At 40.2% G+C, this 12,276-nt stretch overlaps 1 protein-coding gene across 1 annotated transcript in view; it reads right to left on the bottom strand.

The window, feature by feature from the left end:
* Positions 1–4,164, bottom strand: part of LOC119723411 (F-box-like/WD repeat-containing protein TBL1XR1) — a 29,432-nt gene extending 25,268 nt beyond the window's left edge. The window contains exons 1-3 of the mRNA XM_038194030.1: positions 3,892–4,164; positions 2,218–2,326; positions 1,428–1,573 (exon numbers count right to left, since the gene is read on the bottom strand). Coding sequence (XP_038049958.1) covers positions 1,428–1,573; positions 2,218–2,275 — 204 coding nt within the window. The 5' untranslated portion in view covers positions 2,276–2,326; positions 3,892–4,164. The remainder of the gene's footprint in view (positions 1–1,427; positions 1,574–2,217; positions 2,327–3,891) is intronic.
* Positions 4,165–12,276: the final 8,112 nt, after the last annotated feature.

The following is a 12,276-nucleotide window of genomic DNA, read 5'->3' as shown; positions in this document are numbered from 1 at the left end:
AATTTATAAGCAAACACTCCCATTCACCAGAAAATTGAAGGTCGCATAATAATCAGGTGATCTATGACTAGCCAGCGCATGAATGGAGGGTAAACTAGCCTGTTATGACAAAAGCCTCTCTTGACCTTTGTGTTCCCAACCGTCTGATTTTTAATTCAAAAGAAATTCTGAAATGATTTTACAATTTTTAACAAAGAAATATAAAAACTGCATGCCCCCAAACCAAGGTTTTTGCTCTGCAAAAAAAAAGTTGATAGATGGCATGATTTTATAAAATTTTATGGAATTAGATGTATGGATTTCAGTAATGGGTGTATTGCAAAGTTTGTTGGGCTACATGTAGCTTGTATGCATTTTTATTTCATACAGTGGACACAACTTTTTGTACAGTCATCTGTGGCATTTTCATAACAAAGACTTCAAATAGCTCTGCATTTTTCCATGTAAATCAAAGGAAAATTGGTCACTGTTCTTGCTATTATATCACAAGTTCAAAAGAACAAAGTGAAACCTCCAAATCAATTTCCTGACAAATACAATGTAACACTTGTCAGGAATATTTTTTCCTGCGTAATAAAGAATATGTGGGACAAAAAAGAACAAATTCTGGCATCCCTGGGAAAAAACCAGGAACTGAAAATCCATTTTCATTTTAATGTGTGATTCATGCTCCCTGGCACTTTGACTCATGTTGGAGTCCAGACCAATCACAAGAATGAATCCACACTGAGTCAATTTCCTTTTTCAAGAAAGAAAAAAAAATTAAAGTTTTTTTTTTCCAAGGGGTGGGTATGTCTCGGCAGATTTCCTACACATCGCGTGCACACTAGATGTCGTAACTTCTGTTCCAGACAGCGAAAGCATGGCCTGATTTCTTTGTCTGAATTTTGGAACACCACAACCCTTAGGTATGAATGTAGCAACAAAAAGGGCCACAGGTTTTGGGTTGTTTGGCTCTGAATTGTTGCAGAATTCATGTTTTGAACAGAGTTCAGTATTGTTGGACAAAAACCCTGTAATGTGTGCACAAAGAGGTAAATAACATATCTGAAACCTTTTTTCAATTTCCAGCACACAGCTTTGGGCAGTTTTGTTTATTTAACCAACTAACCTCAAAACCACCCAAAACACCCTGCCTTTTACTCCCTGTACTGCCCCAAACCGCCCCAAGCAATGTTTGCTTTTATGAATTCATCAGGAAATAAATACAGGGTATCACAATGTAGTACAACTCTGAATAGGTTCAATATTGTGGCAAAATTAATGACAGATATTTTTTCCTCTGGTTTCAATGATCACTCACTCCATGACACCATGATGAAGCAAAAAACAGATTTTCTAACACAGTTTTATGGACGAAATGGAATTTATAATTTTCTGAAATGGGAAACAAATATTTTTCAAACAAACCTAAGTTCCTTACGTACCTCGTTGATGCTGATTTCTGCCTCCACATACTGGAGGCCCTTCTGTATGATGGAGATGAGTGCTGCTGGGGGCACCAAGGCCCCATTGATGTTGGACTGACTGATGTGGCTCTCTATGCCAAAAGTGAACGCCGAGTGGGAAAAACCTGCATGGTTACAAAAATGGGGTACATGAATGATGAAAATTCACTCAAAATTGGCACAAAACATCAAAAAAAAAATTATATAGGACGAAAACTACAATTGCCAGTGAGAAAAATAACTCAACATTGCAATAAAAAAGTTTCAAACTTTTTATATATATTTAATATTTTATATTCAGCATGACGTTTCCACACTGCACACTGTCTATACAGTAGCCAATTTGCAACCCCCAAAAACAAACACAAACCTCAAATTTATTATAATTTTAAAAAATTCAATAGCATTTGAAGACGAGCATTTAATGTGGTCTTCATACGTTGGTGAAAGGCAAAACCCAACATTATGTTTGTAAAATTGTTAGCTCATTTAATTCAGACGAGTTCTATTTATTGCAATTCATTTTGCAGTGAAATTAGACATCATAATGATCTTTGGAATTCAAACTATTGCATTTATTTACAAGGTTCCCTTAAACTGTAATTCCATTTCCATGACAAAAGTGAAGCTTTCCATGACAATTTCTTTTTGGAACATCAACTTTCAGTGTCTCCTTGTAAACAACAAAATTCCACGACTTTTCCATGACTTTCCATGATAGCTTATATTTTCCAGGATTTTTCGGTGACAGTGAGATCCCTATATTTACCTGATTCTTGGAGATACCTATACACCAAGAAGTTGACTTCATCACTACTGATGCTCATGGTGGCCGGGGAAACATCAAGCAATGGAGATCAACTCATCAACATGGGCACCTGTGCATATCAACAAAAACATGCATATATATATTTTTTTTTAATGTGAATAACTCATCAATAAAGGAACATGTATGTAAAAAGTTTAGTGGTGGGACTAAAATCCAGATTTTTTTTTACTTCGTTTTGAATTCCGCTATTTGGTTTGGATTTTTGGAAACCGGATATTCAAAAATTCAAACCAACCTTAAAAAAAATTAGGCCTTCCTTTTTTGTGACACAAGCTAAAGAAAACAACAGGAACATCCCCCAATTTGCTCCTTGATCTCCGATTGTAATTTGCATATTTATACCAGCCAGCGGTCACCATCTCCTCGGTTCATGACTAGCCTGCCCATTTGTCTGACCAGAGAGTTCCTACCCATTTTGAAAGATTACAGCTCTAAAGTGTTTTTTTTTAAATGTTGAAAAGACATGAATCTGGGACTGAGAAACATTTCCAATTTTGTTAGGAAATAGGCCTACTTAGAAAACATTCTTGACTCTCCATAATCTCGTAGACTGAAGTGGAGTCTTGATAGTGCTTCATTCTTTCCAGCACCTGCACCACAAGGACCTTAGGCTTTAGGTATTAACCGTCATTCAATGTGAGCAGTAAAAAGTCACATGAAAAATATGTTCCTCGTAATGAATAATGAAAAGAAATAGGCTACAAATGTTTTCTGACGCTTAACGTTTAGGTTATCCATAAGTAGCCCCCCCCCCCATGCTGTTACCTGGGTCAACATTGGTCAAGTGACCCTTTGGTTTGAAAAGTATACTGGGGAAGTGGAAGGAAACTTTGACCATTTGTGACCTTTATTTAACAACAGGAAAAGTGACAAAATGCTGCCATGCTGGGTTGCCATGTTGCAGGGTATTTATTTAGGTCTATGTGCAGATTTTTTTTACAGGGCAATGCGGTCACATTTCGAGCACCTTGGTGAGACTAACGTCTTCTCACATATCCAGGCATTTGCCAGGTCACATGGGGGCGACGTGCTGACTTGACACACAACTCACGAGATCAATTCATGCCTTTCATGGATCAATTCATGGATTATAACTCATGAACAAAATTCCATCTAATGAATAAATTATGAACATGTTCAAATGCTGCATTCTTGCAGTTGGAATGAAGTCACGAAGGGGTAAGCCTCTCGCAGTCTCGATAGCAACATGCATTAAACCTCAAATGTTCCCCTTCGCGGCAACTGCATAAACTATGCGAAGATAATCGAGGTTCCTGGATGTCCGACCACAAGAATTTATAATTATGTTGTAAAATTGTCATGATTGTAGCTAATTTATAAATAATGTCTGCCTAATTTTTATCATAAAACTTAAACAGACACAGGCCTAGGGCCCTAGGCCTACACAAGACAAGCACAATGATTTCAATATTCGACAATAACATTCATTCCAAACATTTGGCCAACCCATTTCACCCATTCCCAACGACGCGTGATATAAACACCCGCTACATGTACAGTGTACATGGTTATGTACATGTACATGTACAGTACGTGCATAGCATAGGCACACACCATGCACACGGTATTCATGCATCGCGCGAACGTTCTTACCTTTTTGGGTCCGACAGCGTAATAATTTCCGATCTGCTTGGGCTAACGTTGAATTATAACTCGATGAACCGTCCCAAGAAAGATCCAATCAAGACAATTTTTATACCAATAACATCTTGGATATATACTCCATCGATTAACGAGGTATACCGGTCGCACTTTTCGCCGTTTTGACGAATTTTCAAGCGATTTTTAGACGCATAATACATCAGAATTTCGAAAAGCTGAACCAAGATGGCGCCACGGACGGAGTACGCCTTTGCGTTCAGAATCGTTGGCGAACTACATTTTAAATTTCGTTAAATTCGCAATTGTATCGTACATTATCATTATAATATAAACTGGTTAATCAAAATAATTAAACGACTGATTTACTGCGTTAATATATGGAAAGAAAATATGTAAAAACAATGACTATGTTTATTTAGAAATGTGCGGAGGGATATCTACAGTATTCAGAGAAGGATGCAGATCACGTGACAAGAAACTCACCTAATTGATTGCATAGAGGGCGCACGTTAAGCGCAAAGTAGCATCGAAAAAAGATGATCGGCGACCTGAACTTGAAAAAAGTATAGGCCCCCAAAAAACAGACCATGTATTGGACTGGGGATAAGGACCGGTCGCGAGTGGGTGGGGGTTAAAATTTGAGGGTGCGTCATCATCTAAAATGTACTGGAAACTAGATAGACCCTATGGATAGACATGTTGGCGTCTGTACTACTTCATTGTTGCAGTGCATGCAGTGTCTGCAGTTTGCTAGTGCGGTTCACTTCGAGTCGCAATCGGCCGGTACGGTGGGGGCCGGAGGTGTCAATAATTATTTGTCTATGGTTTATATTTACGTCCATTTTGATGAATTATGCGATGCAGCATGCTAGTATCTTATTAGCGGTATGGCCATCTGATTGGTATAGGAACTAACGGAAGCAACGCGCGGCTTTCCCCATTTTGCACCCCCATCCACTAAAAAAAAAACCCCAGAACTTAGGCCTAGTGATTGGTATTCATCTTCGCCAGTAATGGTCAGTGTGTGTTTTACTGTTGGCTATAGTAACTAATAAATTCGGTTTTCCTTTCAAAAAGACCGTTCTGACAATCAACACAATACAGTGAGCCCCATTTTGACATCTGTGGTACCGTGGTAAGGTAAGGAAAGTCCACTCCATGATCCCGTGCGATGGCGCCGGGCCAACTTGAACACGGCCGGTCCAGAGACGGGTGCGGCATGCGTGCGTATGCAGTCCTCTACGCACCGTTTCCAATTATAGTAACACATGACATTTCATAAAATTCGTTAGTCGTCTTTTTGTTGATGAATCAAGATATTTTAAGAATAGTTGGCTGCTTCAAAGTTATCAGTCATCATGTATTAGATTGTTGCGTGAGAAGACAACATTGGGTTTCCGGTGATTAGGCGGGTTGACCAAGTCAATGATAATTGATAACCACGGAAAACGATTGTTTTAAAGAAGATAACTTCAAAAACAAAACGTACTGATTTCCCTCAAGTTTTATTTCACGAAATGCTTTTAGTTAGCAGGTAGTTTCTTCAAATCTAAATACGATCCTTATGATGAACCAGTCGTAGATTGTACGTATAATTTCGTTACCAGTGTAGGCCTATGCTTTAAAAAATGTCTTTGAAAATGGAGCATGATGACGTTAAAGTTGGATTTAAATATTGTAATAAAATTCGGTGTTTTTTTTTACTTTGATGTCAAATTTCTAAGAAATGAAGTTCAATAGGTCGGGTATTCGTCTTTCTGTTCCTAGGACTTCACTATGTCGCACCAGACGATCATTTGTTCCTAATGCTATTTACATGTTCACCGACAATGCAAGCAGGGTCTAACTAAGGGTTGTTAGCATTTTTTACCATGGTCTCGTAATGTATTTTTCGCACTCTTGGAATGGATTGGTCGGGGCAGCGTTGATTGGTCACGGGGGGCTACGGGGTAGGAAGGCTGGGTGTTCTTTTCTCTCTGTATCCTTCCAGCCTGATGTTGTCTATGATGTTGTACCATGTGACCGGTTGGCGTTGTTTTGGCTGGTGCATTTTTTTAGTGTGCGGGTCTTTTGTTGCTTTGTATTTCAAACTTGTCTAATTTTGTAATTTATATAGTTTTTATATTGACTGTGTGTACCTGTATTTGGCCAGTGGATGTCAAATTTCTATGTTTTTTAACGTGGACAATAAATATATTGATTGATTGATTGATTGATTTGACGGCTGTTTCCTGTACTTTGGTGAGCACAATTAGACGGATTTATGTTGTACCCCTGCGGCAAATAAACCGCGTGACGACCAGGGTCCCTACAATTGGTGACAACTGTGGAAAACCAACTTCTATCATGACCCCCTCCCTTTTTTTATCTTCCATTACCCAATGGGACGATATCTTAGTGGTTTTAAGTCAAATATTATACTTTTGATTTTGACCCTTGTGGGAAATATTGATGGTGTCCACAAACGCGCGCGCTTATTACTCACTCACGCAAGATGTATCTGCAGTGTCGTGATAGAAAAGGTCTCCGAACCGTGGTGGGGGAGGGGGGAGACGACTACTCATGGACTTAGTAACTTCACTTATTCCAGATGTTTCAGACCATGAAAGTGTTTTTGAATTACTGTAATGCGATCTGACAATTGTGATGTTGATGAGAGATGTTAACACTTTCGATGCCATGTAGCTGGAATCTTACTTTATAGGCATTATTCTTGACTTTCAATGGCATGACTGTAAGACTTACATAAGGCATGTACCTTAATTCCTTTCCCCTCAGGTTTTAGAGGTGAAAAAAACTTCTTTTTTTAAGCCCGTCAGCCTCAGTATACTTAGGCCTACCCATATTTACCCGAACCAATTACCGCCCTCCTATTTGGTGTCCGCCATTCATTATATCGAAAAGAGTTCCAATTCCAGAAAATAGGCTTTCGAGCACCTCCGTGCAAATTGAACCATATTATTCACACTGTTCAAAAATAGTGTTCATATTTTATCTAAAGTCTAGCTGAAATATTAATAGTGGGGCGGGAAAATGTTGGCATTACAAAGGCCAAGATGTTGGACAACCGAGGCAATAGTAGACCATTAGGCCACAAAAAAAAACGTCTCCGGTTTCTGGTATGCGCGCGCGTCGCCGTAGCCATGCGCGTCGGCAAAATGAAAACGTTTTTTTTTCAATAAAAGATGATGTCTAAAAACCGCCAAACTCACTGGTTTGACTGGAATCCTGCTGCTGCACAATTTTAACGTGTTTTTAGATGGGGTTATGATCGAGAATAAGCTTTATGTGGCCTCTCCGGACTCCCATATACATTGTATTTGCACTAAGTTTAGTCGGGCACCATTTGCGGTCATCAGCCGACATTTGAAGCAAAAAAGTCAGGTAAAAAAAAAAAGCCGCGTCGCCGCACCACTTTTTGGGCAAGCTCCATACCAGAAACCGGAGACTTTTTTTTTTGCCTTATCATGTTGCAGCCATTTTGATTTGTTCCCATTCAAATCACTACCAAAACAAGGCTGGACGGAAAAAAATAGCCTGGTTCCTTTTTGCACAAACACATTATCGGATATAGGTAACATGACTGAAATGGTGGCAGCATGATACTATTAGACAATGTGGTGGCTCTACGGGGCTCCCCCCTTCCCCTCTTTGGCCGCAAAAATAGGACAAATTGTGGATAAAAACACAGCAAATGCATGCCTGCTAAACCCCTTGTTGGAAGCTACCCCCCCCCCCCCCCCCTTGATCTAAAGATCCACCCCTCACACGGCCCAATGTTCGCACTTCTACCCTGCAAGTTTTTCTCTATAGCTAGGCTCACTTTGGGCACAGCTCCAAAAGGCCAGGTTCTGACGATAATGTGGGCGGGGCCTGGCTCTGCCTTCCAGTAAAACACCACCTCACACTCGTCTCGTGAAGGAAAGTGTCAATTATCAACGCTTCCCGATGCTGGAAAGACGCACTTCTTGTTGCACAGAAGGTAATTACAATTGATGCAGCTATCATTATAAAACCGACATCCGAGGTTGACGTACGTACATCGAGACTCCCTTCAATTTAAAATGACTTATGTTTTGTGCTTGAAAGGCGCAGCCCTGCATGGTCCTAATCTGGTTCACGGAGAAACACATTCTTGAGCTTAAAAAAATCGTTTGCATCATGAATGGCTATGGACTGGAGTGAACCAAAAAGGCGACACCGTTGACCTATTAAGATTCTGAAAAAATAAAAAATCAGCAGGCATCCTGACATTCTAAGCTTCGATTCGTGACGTCATTCTTTTTTTCCCCGTGACGTCATAACAGTGAAGCTTAACCCGAATATAGGGCTGCCAAGACCAAGACCCATAGCAGACGATACGTTTTCGTCGTACGATATTCAACAAAACTAAATTAAAGGTTTGTCCCCACTGGTACATTGTTGGATGAAGTGGGCACTTAGCGAGGGACGTTTTGGATGGGCCACGTGATAGTTTTCGTTTTTTTACTGCATGGGTGCTCTAAGTTTGACTCGACTGGAGAATATTAAAAAAAAAATTAAAAAAGGAGCACAGCAACAAAGCGTATATATTTACATCAACAATGTTTTGTTTTATTTCAGTCACATACCAGCAAGAAAAATAGGACAATTTGTTTTCACAAATGTCTTCATTTTTTTAATTTCTCAAAAACTCAAGCTCTTTAACCAAGGTTGAATTGTTAATGAATTGTATACTATCCGATTACAAACGATAAGTATTCAGTTCAAAATAATAGGGTGGATCCAGGGCAGGAGATAAATATTTGCCGCTTTTCATTTTAAAACAACAAAAATTGTCTTGTACTCTGTCTTATTGAATAGAATGTGCCGCATTGTCCCGTCCTGGATACACCCTTTAAAGTTCAATATCTTAACTTTTTTTTTACAAAATTACAAAACAGAAAGTATATAACAGGTGAACTTATAATTTGTATTGAAGATATTTTACAAGATAAAGTAGAAATTTGAAATAAAACTGTAAAACATTTATTACAAAATTTATTCCAAATCATTGGAAGGTATTCGCTCAATTTTTTTTTTGGAATTTGACGAACAAAACATTAGTCAAAATTGGAGAAGTAAACGAAAACAAAGATCTAGATTGCGAATGTGTTCTGGCGTCCATCAGAGCAAGGGAAGACATTGCATACCGATTTCTCGTTAAGCTTTAGTTTTCTCACGATTGAAAATTATGTTAACATATGACAAATAAGTTGCAAGTTATGGGGTGTTTCTTCTGTTCGCACATTATTTTATCAGGAATATATATTTACTTCACCCAATAAAGCACTCATGCAGTTCGTGTTCGGTGGAGAAAGGATTAAAAAAAATAATTTTAGTCATACCGATGGCTGATGGGAATTGATTAAACCTTTGAACCTCTCTTTTGAAACAACGAAACTCCAAGTTTGCAAATTCGCCTACGGATGATGGACGCCACAAGAGACGGGTCACTGATGATGATTAAACTGTGACAAGGATATTACTAAGGCCCTGCAAAACTTGCCAATTTAACATTGATTTTAACATGAATTTATGACAGAACAAGTGAAAGTTTAGAGCCCCTTGATGTACTTATGAATGGCTTTTCTTTTTATACAAATTACATGTACAATTAAGAACACTGTACAATGTTTATTGGAGGACAAAGTTGCCCTTTTGATTAAGGCCCGATTATTTTTAGCAGTTTCTCAACTGAAACTTTACGTGATTAATTGAGAAGTAATTAATTTGTAAAAGCCGACGCCATTTAACCCGGAAAAGGTTCATTGCTGCAAAAGAGATATTAATTAGAAAGAAGAATAATCATCGGTAAAAATCTGTCCCTTGCTGTATGGGTAAATCTACGTCCAAGCCGGTACTTTGCAAGCCGAGTCTGAGTCAAGCGAAGACTGAGCGTATCAGCCGTTGTAGGCGCAGGAAGTATTCGTTAGTGGGCTCGGCCATTTTCGATGGAACTTTCTATTTTTGGTCGACACAGTCATGGGTTTAATGAGATAGCGGCACTTGTACGTGCAAAATCCCGAGGTCTAACTTTTGATGGGTGACACGCACACAGACTGGCACTGCTGGTCATGAAGCATTATTGCCGCACCTTGCCAAAGTTTGTTATTAAAACCGTCAAAAGCTTGTGAGCATTCCATTTGGATACACTTCAGAATGATTCAAAACACACACGTAAAGTTTGTGGTTCGAAAAATACTAATATACCAATTTAAATCCGATGGTAAATACGCAAACTCAGACGTTTCGTTTAATGTCGTGTTCCCACCGATGAGTCTGAATGCTCACGGTTAAAGTGGTCTAGTTAAACTCACTAGCGGACATATTGTTTTGCACCCACAATTCCATTTTACCAATGATTAATTTAAAAACAAACACTGGGTTTATCGTTTGCTTATTCCCTTATTACACGCAGTCTTTGTCAAAAGGACCAGTGATTAATCCTCACACAAAAGGGCGAGAAACTTAGTCATGTTTGCCGCGGCTTCCTGTAGGAAAGTTTAACTAGTTTGTAATTGTACACAGGTTTTACCACAAATTCATAATTTCATCGCCCGGCGCCCGATGCCAAGAAACCGCACCGTCAAAAAAACTCCGCTTGCGTTGCTCTAGCTCTCTAGCGCATGGAGAAGGATGACGTCGAAGAGTAAAAATGCCACGTTTAAAAAGATCGTGTTAATTTTTTTCGCACGAAAGTTTTCCGTATCACACGTTCGCTATTTTCATTACCAATGGATTATCGTTAATCACGGTTCATAGTTGCAGAGCCAAGCGAATTAAAAGGCGAACCGTCAATGACTTGACGTCGTGAAATTCGCTTTGCTTTTGCGTGAAGTATATGAACTATGAACCGACTCAAAGTTGGATGAATTTTGAGTGACACTGTCAATCTTGAAATATTATGAAACCCAATTCATCCAAATCGGATGGTAGGATTCAGAGAGATCTATAATATTTCGATACCAATGCGAGTAAACGGAATCGATACTCGAGCCTTTAAGTTCGTTAAACCGATTTTGAAGGCGTCTAATATTGACGCGATCCCGCTCTCATCCGGATATCGATTATCGGTCATACAGACACCCCGAGGTGTCCATGTCCAGGTGCCAGTCTTCAAGGTAATAACATGACGTGACCCACAAACTCCCGAAAAAAAATCCCCGCAGTGTACGTGACTCATTGTCAGCCTGATGCGGTCAAGGATCTGCTGTCGGAGGAGTTGAAGACGATCGAATTTGAGTTAATTGTGATTTCATAAGAAACCGATTCCAATTAGCAATTCTGTGCGAAACATAGTTTTTCATCTTCGAAACCTTCCTCTTCTAAATGGTGTTGTGCGTTTCCTTCCTTGGGAGTATACTCAATAGATTGTTCTATCGGCATTTTGGGCAAATTTAGTCCTTGTTCTGAAGTTGATCAAGGTTTATGAACGGCTACATCCAAATTAATGTATAATAGGTTGCTCTTCGAGGACAATTGATGTCATTTTCCACATGTTCGAGTGAAAATAATGCATGCTGGCTCAATTAGCTTAGACATCATTGACAAGTCAATACTGTGTGGCGTCGTTTTTTTTGTCTTTGTTTTACAAGATGAAGATCAAAATACAAAAACGGAATGCAGTTTGGGGCTTTCTGCAAAAGGTTAACAAGAATTAAGCTCATTAAAATATATTTTTTAAAATCCGCCGAAAACAAGATCCGCTGAAGAAATTCTCGGAATCATCTCCAGACGAAATGGCGACCACTCAGCACTCGTGGGACAACTGTTCAAAGAAGTTAATTTTGGATTTTGTCTGCGTGTACTGGCAAGACTGCACGGCCCGGCGCGGCTTGGGAGGAGGCGGTTCGATATGTATCCCCTTCGAAATGTCCTCGAAGAGCTTGACCCGGTGCCGAATCTCCGGAGAGCCAGGGCAGGGGCTGGGCGGCTGATCCAGAGTACCGTCCAGTTTCTTGATCCGCAATCGTTCCTTCTTCAGACGGGTCATGACCTCCTCAAAGTACTCGATCTTGCGTACCAGGGGCAGCGAGCTCAGGTCCGGTTCCTCAGGTGGTTCCTCGGGTTCGGCTGGGGGAGGGACGGTCGGTTCCTCCTGGACGTCTTCGCTGTCAAGCCCGCCGAATTGCTGCACCTCGTCCGAGAAGCGAACCCGCCGGTTGCTGTGGCCACCCTCTTCGCTGTTGTTGGAGAATCGCCGGCTGCTGGTACGGCGATTCCGCTCCAGGAAGGCTGTGGGATTAAACGAGTCGTCAGTCTCTCCAGCGGACGCGTAGCCCTCCGAGCCGTCATCTTCTTCGGGGAGTGGGTAGGAGTCTCGTATGGAGACCACCTGTTGCCGCGCCAGGGGCC

Source organism: Patiria miniata, unplaced genomic scaffold (genome assembly GCF_015706575.1).
Source record: "Patiria miniata isolate m_02_andy unplaced genomic scaffold, ASM1570657v1 HiC_scaffold_17, whole genome shotgun sequence".
In the NCBI taxonomy this organism is placed as follows: domain Eukaryota; kingdom Metazoa; phylum Echinodermata; class Asteroidea; order Valvatida; family Asterinidae; genus Patiria; species Patiria miniata.
This window is presented reverse-complemented; position numbering and strand designations above follow the sequence as displayed.